Source organism: Panulirus ornatus, chromosome 20 (assembly GCF_036320965.1).
Source record: "Panulirus ornatus isolate Po-2019 chromosome 20, ASM3632096v1, whole genome shotgun sequence".
In the NCBI taxonomy this organism is placed as follows: Eukaryota; Metazoa; Arthropoda; class Malacostraca; order Decapoda; family Palinuridae; genus Panulirus; species Panulirus ornatus.
In genome coordinates, this window is record NC_092243.1 from 45,244,751 (window position 1) to 45,264,638 (window position 19,888).

General features: G+C 41.5%; 1 protein-coding gene across 26 annotated transcripts in view; it reads left to right on the forward strand.

Moving 5' to 3' along the window:
- Positions 1 to 19,888, forward strand: part of LOC139755976 (uncharacterized) — a 734,338-nt gene that overhangs the window by 27,909 nt on the left and 686,541 nt on the right. For all 26 annotated transcript variants that reach the window (XR_011714230.1, XR_011714231.1, XM_071674831.1 and 23 more), the window contains exon 2: positions 3,647 to 3,749. Coding sequence is in view for 24 of the 26 variants with exons in the window: in XM_071674831.1 (XP_071530932.1) it covers positions 3,666 to 3,749 (84 nt within the window). In the remaining 2 variants the exon portion in view is untranslated. The remainder of the gene's footprint in view (positions 1 to 3,646; positions 3,750 to 19,888) is intronic.

The window sequence follows — 19,888 nt, forward strand, 5'->3', positions numbered from 1 at the left end:
TGTTACCATCACTGCAATTGCCAGTCTGATTAGTGAAAGTTTTGTTTGACTGGGCCAGTGCCGACATTGCTGATTCAGTAGATCTGTATCAGTTTAGAAACAAAAAGTGTTCCTCCACCACTAACTGCATTGTCAGTCTCTTAGAATTCATTTACCACAACTTGAAGAAGCTCAAAACAATGGTAGCACACACTAAGGCTTTCAACTTGGTAAACCACATCATCATCATAAAGAAAGCCGTCGACAAAGGACTACAGGTGTCTTGTCTCATGGCTAGTGGACTTTCTGATTATGCTACACCAAGCCATCTGCATGAAGGGGAGGGCCACCTAGATCTCACCACCCTTGACTTGTTGTGTCCCACAGGGCCCCAAGATGGGGTCGCTTGGATTTCTCATCTTTATCAGTGACACCGTGGGGGACGCAAAATGCCACTGGGAATATGTAGATGACTCTACCTTTGGCATTACTATCAACAACAATTCCTCTGCCTTTAATCCCCTTCAGGGCATCATCCAAAATCTTCAGGAGTGGACTATGGCTAACAACGTCACCATCAGTCACATCAAACCTGTGATGATGTACATCACCCTAAGTGCAGACATCCGAAACCGACATTACACTAGGCCCTGTGTTGTCAGAGACTCCATACTTTTTTGCATCACTGTAGATGATAGTTTAAACTAGAAAAGTCTTGTCAACATTATCATTAAATCTTCATTCCTTCTCCACCTGAGATAACTAGGCATCCTGAATTTGAGCTCAGAAATGCCCATGCCATCTTCATTCTACCTAAACTTACATATACGTGGTCTTCTTCACTAGCAGCCACACAGAGGAGCTGCTGGAAATTTTTTTTAAAAGAGCATGGACAATCATCCTGTTCCCATCTTACACCCCTACCAAAAGGCCCTCATTCTACTGAACATGTTTACATTCTCCAATCAAAACCAGCAGCTTCCACAGCAATTTGATAATAAACTGCTGACACACCCATCTTCAAAATCACCCCAATTCCTCACTCCCATGGATTGCTGTTCATCACTACAGCCAACTTTACCAACTGACCAATTGGAGCTTGCACAGACAGATAAAAGAACAATCACATACCTACCATTTTGAAGGTCATAAACAATCCGTGAACAATTACATAGCTAAGCAAGTAAATGGCTCATTTTTCTCTGAGTCTGTATGGTATGTCAACTAATAAATTCATGTAAATATTTGTCAATGTTCAACTAAGTATCACTAAGTGCATAAAGTATAAACCACAGTATATACTCTGTAAACCTTCCTTTGTATCAGCCACCCTCACTGTGTAGATGATCTTTATTCATGTGCTTATAAAAAGCATGGACATATCTGGCCCCACCTTGAACTTGGGCTTTTTAGTGATTAGTTAACTAGTTACTATTATGGCCTCCAAGTTCTGTATCTGTAGTACCTGTAATACCTCATCTGTTTATTTTCATATGAATGGTTGCACAAATTCAATAAACTGTTCATTATCTATTGATTGATTTATTTTTTAAAACTTTTGTATGTATCTTGTCCTGGCAGAAAAATGACGTAATACGGCCCACACTGGAATTTTTCGCTGGTTTGTATCATACCTCAAAACGTGACTCTGAAATGACGAAAATTTCTGGGGCAGCTCATGGATGTTGTTAGGGAAGGGGGAACCCCTGGGGTAGCAGCAGGTGGCGGTCAGTCTGTCTGGAGCTGTTATGGTGGGTGTTTTTTTTTTTTTCTATTGTCCCCGACATCCACTTTTTTACTCTACCCACGTTTGCTTTTGATGGGTTTATGCTGCAGTACCTGGCCCTAAGGACTTTTTTTTAAAGAGAATATTGTTGCTATTGTAACCTTGGTCAAGGCAGGGAAGTGTAACATAGAAATTGTTGAAACTACAGGGCTGGCACTACAAATTGTGCAAAGATGGATGAAGCTCTTCGTTGAAGGTGGTGGCATTGACATTCCTACCCAGAGGAAATGACCAGGACGACCTCCTATCACTTCGGAATGCATTGTGAAGATTATCTATCATTAAGTAGACAAGAATCCATGTATTTCAGCACAACAGATAAAGGAAGACAACCCTAGGCTACTTGGTCATGAGTCTGTACGTACTATTCATAGCCGGCTTCATGATGACTTGAAATTCAAGAGGTGTATGCTCCGCAAGAAACTGCTTCGGACAGACTGCCAGCACAAGAATAGACTCGCATTTGCTAAGAAATATTTGCAGTTGGATGACAAAAAGTGGAAGAAAGTGTTGTGGTCTGGTTTGGCTACATTTGATGTTGCTAGCAGCTGTAGAGGCAAAGTGTACCAGAAGCCAAGTAGTGACATCCACATCCATAGATCTTCCAGTGAAACGTATTGTCCTCAAACATCTCATTTCCTTAGTGCATTCAAGCGACTAAAATTTCCACAATTGGTCTGGAGGCTTTTGGCTATAACAATGTTGAAAGTTGTGTTTTTACCTCGAAATGTGACTATGAATCAGAATCAATACCTGGAGCTATTGTGTGATGAATTACCTGACTATTTTGAGAAGACTGTGGTGCAGTGTACCACACTATTAACTTGATATGTGACTGGTTTGCATTTTGTGGTGTGACATAGATTCAGGACTGGTCAGACCTGTAACCCACCTGACTTTAACTCTGTTGAGAACTTGTGGTCAGTTATAAAGTCACAGTTGTGTGGTTGGAATACATCCACATTCCTAAGCTCCAGGCCATTATCTAGGAAATTTGGGACAACCTTGACCTTACATACCTTCAGTATCTTGTAGCATCTGTTCAGAAGCGCCTTTAGGATTGTATTAAGGCTAAGGGATGTCATACAAAGCACTGACGGTGAGGGGGGTGTGAGTGCCTGTTTTATTTTGTTTATTCATATTTTTATATATTGTGTCATACTGTAAGTAGAGCTTGCCACTTTTTTCTGCTAGAACTGTAGTTCTTTCATATTGCATATACTTTTACTGTGTTTATTTGTTATTTACACTGACAGAACTTTATTGACATGTATAATAGACAAATAAGTATATTTGCACCAAGAATATCAGCACTCAAACCCCCCCCAAATTTATTTTATTCTAAAACATAACTACAATAGTGTGGGCTGATACTTGTCTTCCCATCCAGATAATGTATATACACAGTGTGTAATATATTTGGTGACTGGGATATGTAATGCATTTTGTAACTCTGGTGGAATACTTCTAGTGACATCTGTGGTTAAATGATAAAAGCATACATCAGCCTGAATTCTAAAGAGAGGTGGGAAGCTTTAATTCATGAAGTGATGGTAGGAGCAGAGCTGCAATGTTGATCAAAAGATGAAGGGAGCAATTAAAGGGTTAACCATAAACAGCACACTTACACAGCAGAGCTTACCCTTGCTCTACATTTTTGGTCTGCTGCTTTTATAACATTGGGTACACAAGTTCTACTCTTAGTATCCATTATTCAATATGATTGTCATTAGCATTATATTTGTAAGATATTCGTTATGAAATACAGTAGTTAAAGAATTTTGTAGGTATCATAGAAATTAATATCATCATGCTTTGTAGACATTATTGAGATGTGTCCGTTTAAGTTACTATATTGACTTAAATGCATTCTGTCCCCAGAATACATCATAGTGGCAAGATGGCAGCGGATGGCATGCTATCATTGTCATGGAACAATCATAAAGCTACGTTTTGCCACATCCTCTCAACTCTTCGGGAAAAGGTAAATGTACAGGTCTTTAATCATCATAACAGGTACTTATTTATAAGTTAAGTTTTTTATTTATTTTGCTTTGTCGCTGTCTCCTGTGTTGGCGAGGTAGCGCAAGGAAACAGATGAAAGAAATGGCCCAACCCACCCACATACACGTCCACACACACAAATATACATACCTATACATCTCAACGTATACATATATGTACACACACAGACATATACATATATACACATGCACATAATTCATACTGTCTGCCCTTATTCATTCTCATCGCCACCCCGCCACACATGAAATAACAACCCCCTTCCCCCAAATGTGCGTGAGGTAGCGCTAGGAAAAGACAACAATGGCCACATTCATTCACACTCAGTCTCTAGCTGTCATGTAATAATGCACCGAAACCACAGCTCCCTTTCCACATCCAGGCCCTACAGAACTTTCCATGGTTTACCCCAGACGGTTCACATGCCCTGGTTCAATCCATTAACAGCATGTCAAGCCCGGTATGCCACATCGTTCCAATTCACTCTATTCTTTGCACGCCTTTCACCCTCCTACATGTTCAGTCCCCGATCACTCAAAATCTTTTTCACTCCATCTTTCCACCTCCAATTTGGTCTCCCACTTCTCCTCATTCCCTCCACCTCAGATACATATATCCTCTTTGTCAATCTTTCCTCACTCATTCTCTCCATGTGACCAAACCATTTCAAAACACCCTCTTCTGCTTTCTCAACCACACTCTTTTTTTATTACCACACATCTCTCTTACCCTATTATTACTTACTCGATCAAACCATCTCACACCACATATTGTCCTCAAACATATCATTTCCAGCACATTCACCCTCCTGCGCACAACTCTATCCATAGCCCACGCCTCGCAACCATATAACATTGTTGAAACCACAATTCCTTCAAACATCCCATTTTTGCTTCCCGAAGTAATGTTCCCGACTTCCACACATTCTTCACCGCTCCCAGAACTTTCTCCCCCTCCCCAACCCTATGATTCACTTCCGTTTCCAAGGTTCCATCCGCTGCCAAATCCACTCCCAGATATCTAAAACACTTCACTTCCTCCAGTTTTTCTCCATTCAAACTTACCTCCCAATTGACTTGTCCCTCAACCCTACTGTACCTAATAACCTTGCTCTTAATCACATTTACTCTCAGCTCTCTTCTTTCACACACTTTACCAAACTCAGTCACCAGCTTCTGCAGTTTCACACACGATTCAGCCACCAGCACTGTATCATCAGTGAACAACAACAGACTCACTTCCCAAGCTCTCTCATCCACAAGATTGCAGACTTGCCCCTCTTTCCAAAACTCTTGCATTTACCTCCCTAACAACCCCATCCATAAATAAATTAAACAACCATGGAGACATCACACACCCCAGCTGCAAACCTACATTCACTGAGAACCAATCACTTTCCTCTGTTCCTACACATACACATGCCTTACATCCTCGATAAAAACTTTTCACTGCTTCTAACAACTTGCCTCCCACACCATATATTCTTGATACCTTCCACAGAGCATCTCTATCAACTCTATCATATGCCTTCTCCATAAATGCCACATACAAATCCATTTGCTTTTCTAAGTATTTCTCACATATGTTCTTCAAAGCAAACACCTGATCCACACATCCTCTACCACTTCTGAAACCCCACTGCTCTAACCCGATCTGATGCTCTGTACATGCCTTTACCCTCTCAATCAATACCCTCCCATATGATTTACCAGGAATGCTAAACAAACTTATACCTCTGTAATTTGAGCACTCACTTTTATCCCCTTTGCCCCTGTACAATGGCACTATGCAAGCATTCTGCCAGTCCTCAGGCACCTCACCATGAGACATTTTTTTTTTTTTTTTTTTTTTATACTTTGTCACTGTCTCCCGCGTTTGCGAGGTAGCGCAAGGAAACAGACGAAAGAAATGGCCCAACCCCCCCCCCATACACATGTACATACACACGTCCACACACGCAAATATACATACCTACACAGCTTTCCATGGTTTACCCCAGACGCTTCACATGCCTTGATTCAATCCACTGACAGCACGTCAACCCCTGTATACCACATCGCTCCAATTCACTCTATTCCTTGCCCTCCTTTCACCCTCCTGCATGTTCAGGCCCCGATCACACAAAATCTTTTTCACTCCATCTTTCCACCTCCAATTTGGTCTCCCTCTTCTCCTCGTTCCCTCCACCTCCGACACATATATCCTCTTGGTCAATCTTTCCTCACTCATTCTCTCCATGTGCCCAAACCATTTCAAAACACCCTCTTCTGCTCTCTCAACCACGCTCTTTTTATTTCCACACATCTCTCTTACCCTTACGTTACTTACTCGATCAAACCACCTCACACCACACATTGTCCTCAAACATCTCATTTCCAGCACATCCATCCTCCTGCGCACAACTCTATCCATAGCCCACGCCTCGCAACCATACAACATTGTTGGAACCACTATTCCTTCAAACATACCCATTTTTGCTTTCCGAGATAATGTTCTCGACTTCTACACATTTTTCAAGGCTCCCAAAATTTTCGCCCCCTCCCCCACCCTATGATCCACTTCCGCTTCCATGGTTCCATCCGCTGACAGATCCACTCCCAGATATCTAAAACACTTCACTTCCTCCAGTTTTTCTCCATTCAAACTCACCTCCCAATTGACTTGACCCTCAACCCTACTGTACCTAATAACCTTGCTCTTATTCACATTTACTCTTAACTTTCTTCTTCCACACACTTTACCAAACTCAGTCACCAGCTTCTGCAGTTTCTCACATGAATCAGCCACCAGCGCTGTATCATCAGCGAACAACAACTGACTCACTTCCCAAGCTCTCTCATCCCCAACAGACTTCATACTTGCCCCTCTTTCCAGGACTCTTGCATTTACCTCCCTAACAACCCCATCCATAAACAAATTAAACAACCATGGAGACATCACACACCCCTGCCGCAAACCTACATTCACTGAAAACCAATCACTTTCCTCTCTTCCTACACGTACACATGCCTTACATCCTCGATAAAAACTTTTCACTGCTTCTAACAACTTGCCTCCCACACCATATATTCTTAATACCTTCCACAGAGCATCTCTATCAACTCTATCATATGCCTTCTCCAGATCCATAAATGCTACATACAAATCCATTTGCTTTTCTAAGTATTTCTCACATACATTCTTCAAAGCAAACACCTGATCCACACATCCTCTACCACTTCTGAAACCGCACTGCTCTTCCCCAATCTGATGCTCTGTACATGCCTTCACCCTCTCAATCAATACCCTCCCATATAATTTACCAGGAATACTCAACAAACTTATACCTCTGTAATTTGAGCACTCACTCTTATCCCCTTTGCCTTTGTACAATGGCACTATGCACGCATTCCGCCAATCCTCAGGCACCTCACCATGAGTCATACATACATTAAATAACCTTACCAACCAGTCAACAATACAGTCACCCCCTTTTTTAATAAATTCCACTGCAATACCATCCAAACCTGCTGCCTTGCCGGCTTTCATCTTCTGCAAAGCTTTTACTACCTCTTCTCTGTTTACCAAATCATTTTCCCTAACCCTCTCACTTTGCACACCACCTCGACCAAAACACCCTATATCTGCCACTCTGTCATCAGACACATTCAACAAACCTTCAAAATACTCATTCCATCTCCTTCTCACATCACCACTACTTGTTATCACCTCCCCATTTACGCCCTTCACTGAAGTTCCCATTTGCTCCCTTGTCTTACGCACCTATTTACCTCCTTCCAGAACATCTTTTTATTCTCCCTAAAATTTACTGATAATCTCTCACCCCAACTCTCATTTGCCCTTTTTTCACCTCTTGCACCTTTCTCTTGACCTCCTGTCTCTTTCTTTTATACTTCTCCCACTCAATTGCATTTTTTCCCTGCAAAAATCGTCCAAATGCCTCTCTCTTCTCTTTCACTAATACTCTTACTTCTTCATCCCACCACTCACTACCCTTTCTAAACAGCCCACCTCCCACTCTTCTCATGCCACAAGCATCTTTTGCGCAATCCATCACTGATTCCCTAAATACATCCCATTCCTCCCCCACTCCCCTTACTTCCATTGTTCTCACCTTTTTCCATTCTGTACACAGTCTCTCCTGGTACTTCCTCACACAGGTCTCCTTCCCAAGCTCACTTACTCTCACCACCTTCTTCACCCCAACATTCACTCCTCTTTTCTGAAAACCCATACTAATCTTCACCTTAGCCTCCACAAGATAATGATCAGACATCCCTCCAGTTGCACCTCTCAGCACATTAACATCCAAAAGTCTCTCTTTCGCACGCCTGTCAATTAACACGTAATCCAATAACGCTCTCTGGCCATCTCTCCTACTTACATAAGTATACTTATGTATATCTCGCTTTTTAAACCAGGTATTCCCAATCATCAGTCCTTTTTCAGCACATAAATCTACAAGCTCTTCACCATTTCCATTTACAACACTGAACACCCCATGCATACCAATTATTCCCTCAACTGCCACATTACTCACCTTTGCATTCAAATCACCCATCACTATAACCCGGTCTCGTGCATCAAAACCGCTAACACACTCATTCAGCTGCTCCCAAAACACTTGCCTCTCATGATCTTTCTTCTCATACCCAGGTGCATATGCACCAATAATCACCCATCTCTCTCCTTCAACTTTCAATTTTACCCATATAATCTAGATTTACTTTCTTACACTCTATCACATATTCCCACACTCCTGTTTCAGGAGTATGCTACTCCATTCCCTTGCTCTTGTCCTCTCACTAACCCCTGACTTCACTCCCAACATCAAACACTTCTTACCCTTGGCTTATATAACTTAACCAAACATCAACAAATACTACCTAGCTCCCTTTTTTCACTACATCCACACAATTTAGACCCAATCCCGGCCTTGATGAGTCCGATGCTTTCATTTCCCCAAAGCAGATTTACACCGCTCTGTCCTGTTCTACGACACAAATGCATTTTCTCCCCTAACCCTCTATTGTGCAACAATTTCTCGACCAAAAACTCAAAGTACTGTTTAATCTAGGTTATCATTATACAAGGAACCTTCCAAATATCCATATCTCTTCATCACAAAATCACATTATTAGTTATTACTCTCCTATATTTCCACCCTTACAACTGAAATCCAACCTTGTATCCTCATGATTAATGCCACTTTGGTCACCTCTCTGGTCAAATGTCATGTTTTTATTTTGAAACATATTTAAATTGTTCTCAACACTTTTTGCCATTTTTTCAACTTATGATTTTTTTCTTATTTACTTGATACCATTTCCCATCATGATTATGTTCCTGCAAAAATGTCAAAATGCCCTCCACTCTACCACATAAACACCCTACATAATTATTCCTATATCCACGGAAACTAACACATAATCCCTAGCTTTCATGTAATATCACATCACAGGGCACGGGACTGATCGTTGATATCTCGAGACAAGCTAGATCCATTTGGCAAACATGCTTACCTAAATGGCATCCTATTCTGTCTCTTCGATGTGCTCACTGACTTTTATTCTCTCTTGTGTCTCCCCTGATGATGTTTATACATAATGCTTCCTCACACAAGTCTCCTTCCCAAGCTCACTCACTCTCACCACTCTTTTCACCCCAACATTCTCTCTTCTCTTCTGACAACCTCTACAAATCTTCACATTTGCCTCCACAAGATAATGATCACACATCCCTCCAGTTACACCTCTCAGCACATTAACATCCAGAAGTCTCTCTTTCGCGTGCCTATCAATTAACACATAATCCAATAACGCTCTTTGGCCATCTCTCCTGCTTACATACGTATACTTATGTATATCTCTTTTTAAACCAGGTATTCCTAATCAACAGTCCTTTTTCAGCACATAAATCTACTAGCTCTTCACCATTTCCATTTACAACAGTGAACACCCCATGTACACCAATTATTCCCTCAACTGCCACATTACTCACCTTTGCATCCAAATCACCCATCACTATAACCCGGTCTCTTGCATCAAAACTACTAACACACTCATTCAGCTGCTCCCAAAACACTTGCCTCTCATGATCTTTCTTCTCATACCCAGGTGCATATGCACCAATAATCACCCATCTCTCTCCTTCAACTTTCAGTTTTACCCATATCAATCTAGAGTTTACTTTCTTACACTCTATCACATATTCCCACCACTCCTGTTTCAGGAGTAGTGCTACTCCATCCCTTGCTCTTGTCCTCTCACTAACCCCTGACTTTACTCCCAAGACATTCCCAAACCACTCTTCTCCTTTACCCTTGAGCTTCGTTTCACTTAGAGCCAAAACATCCGGGTTAATTTCCTCAAACATACTACCTAGCTCTCCTTTTTTCTCATCTTGGTTACATCCACACACATTTAGACACCCCAATCTGAGCCTTCAAGGAGGATGAGCACTCCCCGGATGACTCCTTCTGTTTCCCCTTTTAGAAAGTTAAAATACAAGGAGGGGAGGGTTTCCAGCCCCCCCGCTCCTGTCCCCTTTAGTCGCCTTCTACGACACGTGAGGAATGCGTGGGAATTATTCTTTCTCCCCTATCCCCTATTGTAGCAATATTATTTTTTGAATGAGAAGAATGTGCAAAGGGGTAGTGTTTAACTTTAGGGGTTATCATTAGTACAAGGGAAACCTATCCTTATTAAGTTCAGGAGTGAGATCTCTTCATCTATCATAAAGTGAATTTTATTCAGTTATTTACTTTCCTTTATATGCAGATTATTTTAAAAATTTTGCCTCTGACAACTGTAAACTCCTAAAATCCTTGATCTAATCAGAATTAATGCCAACTTGGATCACCCTGCTCTGGTGAAGAGTGTGTCATGATTGTTGATGTTTGAATACATGAGTTTAAAGGTTTGTGTTTTTGTCAGATATTTTTGTCATATTTTGTAACTTTATGATTTTTTTTTATTATACTTGATCACCATTTCCTGCATCAGTGAGTTAGTGCCAGGAAACAGATGAAGAATGGCCCATCCACTCATACACACATAAACACCCGTACTCATACATATATTCCTATGAGTCCACGGGGAAATTGAAACACGATAAGTTCCCATGAGCACTTTCATGTAATAATCACATCATCAGGGGAGACACAAGAGAGAAATAGTAGTCAGTTGATATACATCGAAGAGACAAAGCTAGGATGCCATTTGGCAAACATGGTTACCAAATGGCGTCCTAGCTTTGTCTCTTCAATGTGCATCAACTGACTTTTATTTCTCTCTTGTGTCTCCCCTGATGATGTGATTATTACATAAAAGTGCACTTGGGAACTTATCATGTTTCATTTTCCCTGTGGACTCATAGGAATATCTTGATCACGCGCAAAATTGTGATCCTTTCCAACATACATATATATAGATATACAGATACATAACATTATTATTTTTATTATACTTAGTCACTGTCTTCCGTGTTAGCGAGGTGGCGCAAGGAAACAGACAAAAGAATGGCCCAACCCACCCACATACACATGTATATACATAAATGCCCACACACGCACATATACATGCATATATACACATGTACATATCCATACTTGCTGCCTTCATCCATTCCCGTCGCCTCCTCGCCACACATGAAATGACATCCCTCTCCCCCGCACGTGCGTGTGAGGTAGCACCAGGAAAAGACAACAAATGCCGCATTCGTCTACACTCAGTCTCTATCTGTCATGTGTAATGCACCAAAACCACAGCTCACTTTCCACATCCAGACCGCACAAAACTTTCCACGTATTTTCAGGCTCCAATCACTCAAAATCTTTTTCACTCCATCCTTCCACCTCCAATTTGGTCTCCCACGGAATGCTTGCATAGTGCCATTGTACAAAGGCAAAGGGGATAAGAGTGAGTGCTCAAATTACAGAGGTATAAGTTTGTTGAGTATTCCTGGTAAATTATATGGGAGGGTATTGATTGAGAGGGTGAAGGCATGTACAGAGCATCAGATTGGGGAAGAGCAGTGTGGTTTCAGAAGTGGTAGAGGATGTGTGGATCAGGTGTTTGCTTTGAAGAATGTATGTGAGAAATACTTAGAAAAGCAAATGGATTTGTATGTAGCATTTATGGATCTGGAGAAGGCATATGATAGAGTTGATAGAGATGCTCTGTGGAAGGTATTAAGAATATATGGTGTGGGAGGCAAGTTGTTAGAAGCAGTGAAAAGTTTTTATCGAGGATGTAAGGCATGTGTACGTGTGGGAAGAGAGGAAAGTGATTGGTTCTCAGTGAATGTAGGTTTGCGGCAGGGGTGTGTGATGTCTCCATGGTTGTTTAATTTGTTTATGGATGGGGTTGTTAGGGAGGTAAATGCAAGAGTTTTGGAAAGAGGGGCAAGTATGAAGTCTGTTGGGGATGAGAGAGCTTGGGAAGTGAGTCAGTTGTTGTTCGCTGATGATACAGCGCTGGTGGCGGATTCATGTGAGAAACTGCAGAAGCTGGTGACGGAGTTTGGTAAAGTGTGTGGAAGAAGAAAGTTAAGAGTAAATGTCAATAAGAGCAAGGTTATTAGGTACAGTAGGGTTGAGGGTCAAGTCAATTGGGAGGTGAGTTTGAATGGTGAGAAGCTGGAGGAAGTGAAGTGTTTTAGATATCTGGGAGTGGATCTGTCAGCGGATGGAACCATGGAAGCGGAAGTGGATCATAGGGTGGGGGAGGGGGCGAAAATTTTGGGAGCCTTGAAAAATGTGTGGAAGTCGAGAACATTATCCCGGAAAGCAAAAATGGGTATGTTTGAAGGAATAGTAGTTCCAACAATGTTGTATGGTTGCGAGGCGTGGGCTATGGATAGAGTTGTGCGCAGGAGGATGGATGTGCTGGAAATGAGATGTTTGAGGACAATGTGTGGTGTGAGGTGGTTTGATCGAGTAAGTAACGTAAGGGTAAGAGAGATGTGTGGAAATAAAAAGAGCGTGGTTGAGAGAGCAGAAGAGGGTGTTTTGAAATGGTTTGGGCACATGGAGAGAATGAGTGAGGAAAGATTGACCAAGAGGATATATGTGTCGGAGGTGGAGGGAACGAGGAGAAGAGGGAGACCAAATTGGAGGTGGAAAGATGGAGTGAAAAGGATTTTGTGTGATCGGGGCCTGAACATGCAGGAGGGTGAAAGGAGGGCAAGGAATAGAGTGAATTGGAGCGATGTGGTATACAGGGGTTGACGTGCTGTCAGTGGATTGAATCAAGGCATGTGAAGCGTCTGGGGTAAACCATGGAAAGCTGTGTAGGTATGTATATTTGCGTGTGTGGACGTGTGTATGTACATGTGTATGGGGGGGGTTGGGCCATTTCTTTCGTCTGTTTCCTTGCGCTACCTCGCAAACGCGGGAGACAGCGACAAAGTATAAAAAAAAAAAAAAAAAAAAAACTTCTCATTCCCTCCACCCCTGACATATATACTCTTTGTCAATCTTTCCTCACTCATTCTCTCCATGTGACCAAACCATTTCAATACTCCCTCTTCTGCTCTCTCCACCACACTCTCTTTTTACTACCTCACATCTCTCATATCCTTTCAGTACTTACTCGATCAAACCACCTCACACCACATATTGTCCTCAAACATCTCATTTCCAACACATCCACCCTCCTCTGCACAACCCCATCTATAGCCCATGCCTCGCAAGCATATAACATTGTTGGAACCACTATTCCTTCAAACATACCCATTTTTGCTCTTCGAGATAACGTTCGCACCTTCCACACATTCTTCAATGCTCCCAGAACCTTCGCCCCTCCCCCACCCTGTGACTCATTTCCACTTCCATGGTTCCATCCGCTGTTAAATCCACTCCCAGATATCTAAAACACTTCACTTCCTCAGTATTTCTCCATGCAAACTTACCTCCCAATTAACTTGGCCTTCAACCCTACTGAACCTGATAACCTTGCTCTAATTCACATTTACTCTCAACTTTCTTCCACACACTTTACCAAACTCAGTCACTAACTTCTGCAATTTCTCACCTGAATCAACCACCAGCGTAGTGTCATCAGCAAACAACTGACTCACTTCCCAAGCCCTCTTATCCACAACATACTTCATACTTGCCCCTCTCTCCAAAACTCTTGCATTCACCTCCCTAACAACCCCATCCATATACAAATTAAACAGCCATGGAGACATCACGCACCCCTGCCGCAAACCGACATTCTCTTAGAACAAATTACTCTCCTCCCTTCCTACTCATACACATGCCTTACATCCTTGATAGAAACTTTTCACTGCTTCTAGCAACTTTCCTCCCACGCCATATACTCTTAATACTTCTCACAAAGCATCTCTATCCACTCTATCATATGCCTTCTCCAGATCCATAAATCTTACATACAAATCCATCTGTTTTTCTAAGTATTTCTCGCATACATTCTTCAAAGCAAACACCTGATCCACACATCCTCTACCTCTTCTGAAACCACACATACACAGACAAATACATACATGCATATGTATTTTTTTATACTTCCTTGCCTTCATCCATTTCTGGCACCACCTCACCCCACAGAAAACAGCATTGGTACCCCCTGCTTTAGCGAGGCAGCGCCTTTGAGTTATATTGCTATCTTTGTGGTTGCAGAGAAGAAGCAAATTCCACTCATCATTTTCTAGAAAGTGGAAATAAAAGTGGAAATATTAACCCTTTTGGTGCAATGGACATTAGTCTGCAGTTACATTGCAGGGCACTTCGAATGTCAGTCTCCTTACATTGTTTCCTGCCACTAAGTTGAATATATCACTCGGTTGGTTATAAATGGCCACCCAAACAATTGACAAGTCAGTAGAGCTACTTGGGGGCTTCAGAAACATGCTAGTTGCCAAAGTGGGTGGTTGTGTACCATTTCCAGGGACTCACTGGGTCTGTAGTCCCGTCCATAGCAGCCATGCTGAACCTGCACATGTCACCCTTACATGAGATTAGCTAGTCCAGCAAATAATGAATTTTTCCCAAGCTACAGATGCTCAACTCAAAACACATAAGAAAAAAAGAATGGCATTGCTGGTTCTGCTCCTAATCCTGTAAATATAAAAGAAGTTATAAAATAAAAGTCTATGTGACTTACTTATATACAATTATTTATATTGGTAGATGTGCTTTACTAAGCAAGGAACAGCTTCATGTTGTGCTAACATTTTTCTAGAAGGCGGGTGAAATTGTGGGACTGGAAAATGTTCAGAGATATTTCATTGCCCTCTTAATGTGGTAAAAGAACTGAATTTTTAGGAACAGTTAAAATCTCTCAGGGTATACTCCTTTGAGTGCAGATAGGAGAGGTATATCATTAAATATACCTGGAAGATTGTAGAGGGTATGGTTTCCATCTTGCATTCAGAGTTAACATCCTGCAAGCACAGCAGGCATGGAAGGCTTTCTAAATACAACCTCTGAAAAACAGAAATAGTAAATACATCAAACATCCAGGATCCAAGACTCTTTATCTTTAACTCCTTGCTAGTTACCATCTGAAATAGGATTGGATGTATGGGAAAGAAGTTTGATAATGCACTGGAAAAGCACCTACAAAGTATACCAGACAGGCCAGGCTGTGGGAGCTTTGTGGGCCTGAGGGCTGCAGCTTCCAAGAGTTTTGTCAACTAGTGATCAAATCCAATGGTTAGTGGTGTTAATACCCTGAAGAATTCACCAGGTACTCACTAGATGTCACAGTAGCTATTAGTTTGTTTATGGATGGTGTGATGAGGGAGGTAAATGCAAGGGTCTTGGAAATAGGTTGCAGGTATGCAATGTGCAGGGGGTAAGGGGCTCTGTAAGGCAGTTGTTGTTTGTTGATGACACAGCTCTGTTGGCAGATTTTACAAAAGAATTCAAGCAGCATCAGAACACTGGCCCCTTTCAAGGCTGTTTGCATTGGAGGAAGAGGTCTGAAATTCATAGATCAGTTTTGTAGGAGAAAGACTTGGATATTTTCTAAGAGAAAATCAGGGTAAACATTTCACATAACTAAGGAACTGCAGTTAATGCCATTTGCAATGTGAAGCACAATACACTGGGCAACAAAGATATTGTCCCATGGAAAATAATATTTATGTATTTTTGCCTGCTGAATCCAAATATGTTTTCAGAATTTCTCTATCACCTTCTTTTTTCCCCCCACCATACTTACATATTTTTTTTTGTTATACTTTGTCGCTGTCTCCTGTGTTAGTGAGGTAGTGATACTTACATATTACGTACAGTATATATGTACCAGTGCTCTACGGAGCATTTGAAACTAAAAGTTTAACGAACACAGCTGTTTCCATTGTGTAGTGCTATAGCTTTTTTGGAAAGTGCAACCCTGGATAAATGAGTCACCAAGGGCCTGCAGAAACACGACTGGAAATGTTGGGACATTCAGACAGTGCCCACTCCTGAGTAGCAGTTCTCTGTCAGTTGTAGGGCTAGAACTCAGTTTGTAAACAGTGTCTTTTCCACTCTATTGACATATTGTGCTTTTGTGTATTTAAGCATTGTGATGGTACCCCGTCCACCATTATATGCTGAGAAACTATGTAAATAGTCTGAATTCTTTCTGCTACATCTACGGTGAATTGACATGGCAAAAATGTTCTTTCACACCCCTCATTAAACACTGTTATAAGCAATACTTTGGTTATAAAGTAGGTGACTGGGATAAAAGTTGGGCCTCCTATATTTGTTATGTCACATGTGTCAGACTTCTCATAGCCTGGGCAAAAGGTTCATGTTGTATGCCTTTTGCCATTCCTATGGTTTGGAGAGAACCCAAAGATCATGCTTTGGATTGCTACTTCTGCCAGACAGATATAAATGGTATAACATCAGAATCCAAGCATACTGCTGAATATCTTTATTTACCATCTGCTATGAGGCCAGTACCTTACGTAAGGTCAGGAATTACCTGTGCCAGAGCCTCCAAGAAACATGACACTGAGTAACAATGAGTCTGGTGATGAAAAAGTAGACCAAGTAGAGGACAATGTGGGTCCAACATTTGAAACAAGCTGTTCTTCAAGTGAACCATATTTTCTGAGTTAAGGAGATCTTAATGATCTCGTCTGTGATTTAAATTTGTCTAAGAAGCGAGCTGAACTTTTGGGTTCTAGGTTAAAGGGTTGGAATGTTCTCCAGAATGAAACTAAAGTTTGTTTTTATCGTGATCACCATTTGGTTTACAAAGAATTTTTTTCTCTCGAAGATGGTCTGGTGTTTTGCAGTGATGGTCATTTTGATTTGGAGGCACAAGGCCATGAATATAACCCAGATGAGTGGCACTTGTTTATTGACTCATCAGAAGAGAGCTTGAAAGTGTTTCTGCTTCACAAAGTAAATAAGTTCCCCTCTGCTTATGCTTTTAACATGAAGGAATCATATGATAAATGAAGCTTCATTTGGAAAATTTAAGTATGGAGACTTCAAGTGGAATGTATGTAGTGACCAAAATGTTGTGGCACTTTTACTTGGGATGCAACTTGGTTACATGAAGTCTTGTTGCTGTGAGTGGGACAGCCGGGACAAGAACACCATAATGTAAAGAAAGTGTGGCCAAAATGAACATCACTGTTTCCATTGAAGAAGAATGTCATCAGTCTTCCTCTTGTTGATCCTGAAAAAATTTATCTCCATCCTTTGCACATTAAGCTTAGGTTAATGAAGAATTTTGTCAAAGTTATGGATAAAACTGGCCATGGGTTCACATATATAAAGGATAAAATCCCCAGAATCAGTGATGCAATAATAAAAGAGGGTATTTTTGTAGGACCACAGATCAGGTAACTACTTTAAGATGAAAAGTTTGATAAAGAGCTAAATGAAGTTGAAAAACTGCATGTCTGTCATTTAAGAGAGTTTGCAAATTTTTTTGGGGAATCACAGATCAAAAAACTATTATGATGTGTAAAAGATCTATTGACTTCATGTAAAGCTCATAGGTACAATGTCGAAAAATTGACTTTTTGGATTTGCACTTAGACTTATTCCTGGAAAATTGTAGGGCAGTCAGTGATGAGTACAGCGAAAGATTTCACCAAAACATTTTGGACATGGAAGAGTGGTATCAAGGAAAGTGGAGCCACTCTATGTTGGGTGTCTAAATGTGTATGGATGTAACAGAAAAAGAGAAGAAATGAGAGATAGGTAGTATGTTTGAGGAAAGGAGCCTGGATGTTTTGGCTCTGAGTGAAACGAAGCTCAAGGGTAAGAGGGAAAAGTGTTTTGGGAATGTCATGGAGTAAAGTCAGGGGTTGGTGAGAGGACAAGAGCAAAGGAAAGAGTAGCACTACTCCTGAAGCAGGAGTTCTTTTGATTATTGGTGCCTATGCACCTGGTCATAACAAGAAAGATCATGAGAGGCAAGTGTTTTGGGAGCAGCTAAGTGAGTGTGTTAGCAACTTTGATGCACAAGACCAGGTTATAGTGATGGGTCATATGAATGCAAAGGTGAGAAATGTGGCAGTTAAGGGTATAATTGGTGTACATGGGGTGTTCAGTGTTGTAAATGGAAATGGTGAAGAGCTTGTAGATTTGTGTGCTGAAAAAGGACTGGTGATTGGGAATACCTGGTTTAAAACAAGAGATATGTATAAGTATACATACGTAAGTAGGAGAGATGTCCAGAGAGTGTTATTGGATTACAAGGTAATTGATAAGCACGTGAAAGAGAACTTTTGGATGTTAATGTGCTTAGAGGGGCAACGGGAGGGATGTGTGATTATTTCAGAAAAAGAAGAGAGAATGTTGGGGTGAAGAGAGTGGTGAGAGTAAGTGAGCTTGGAAAGGAAACTTGTATGAAGAAGTACCAGAAGAGATTGAATGTAGAATGGAAAAAGGTGAGAGCAAATGATGTAAGGGGAGTGGAGGAGGAGTGGGATGTATTTAGGGAAGCAATCACGGCTGTGGCATGAGAAAGGTGGGAGGTGGGCAGATTAGAAAGGGTAGTGAGTGGTTGGATAAAGAAGTAGTAAGATTGTTAGTGAAAGAGAAGAAAGAGGCATTTGGACGATTTTCGCAGGGAAGTAATGCAAATGACTGGGAGATGTATAAAAGAAAGAGGCAGGAGGTCAAGATGACCGGAAGATGAAAGCCGGCAAGGCAGCGGGTTTGGATGGTATTGCAGAAGAATTTATTAAAAAAGGGGGTGACTGTGTTGTTGACTGGTTGGTGATGTTATTTAATGTATGTACGACTCATGGTGAGGTGCCTGAGGATTGGAGGAATGCTTGCATAGTGCCATTGTACAAAGGCAAAGGGGATAAAAGTGAGTACTCAAATTACAGAGATATAAGTTTGTTGAGTATTCCTGGGAAATTGTATGGGAGGGTATTGATTGAGAGGATGAAGGCATGTACAGAGCATCAGATTGGGGAAGAGCAGTGTGGTTTCAGAAGTGGTAGAGGATGTGTGGATCAGGTGTTTGCTTTGAAGAGGGTATGTGAGAAGTGCTTGGAAAAGCAGGTCGATTTGTGTGTGGCGTTTGTGGATCTGGAGGGGGCATGTGATGGAGTTGATAGGGATGCTCTGTGGAAGGTATTAAGAATGTATGGGGTGGAGGGCAAGTTGTTAGAAGCAGTGAAAAGTTTTTATCGAGGGTGTAAGGCATGTGTATGTGTAGGAAGAGAGGAAAGTGATTGGTTCAAAGTAAATGTTGGTTTGCGGCAGGGGTCTGTGATGTCTCCATGGTTGTTTAATTTGGGTATGGATAGGGTTGTTAGGGAGTTGAATGCAAGAGTTTTGGAGGGAGGGGCAAGTATGCAGTCTGTTGTGGATGAGAGGCCTTGGGAAGTGAGTCAGTTGTTGTTCGCTGATGATACAGCGCTGATGGCTGATTCGTGTGAGAAACTGCAGAAGCTGGTGACTAAGTTTGGTAGGGTGTGTGAAGGAAGAAAGCTGAGAGTAAATGTGAATTGGAGCAGGGTTGTTGGGTACAGTGGGGTTGAGGGACAAGTCAATTGGGAGGTGAGTTTGAATGAAGAAAAACTGGAGGAAGTGAAGTGTTTTAGATATCTGGGAGTGGATTTGGCAGCGGATGGAACCATGGAAGCGGAAGTGAATCATGG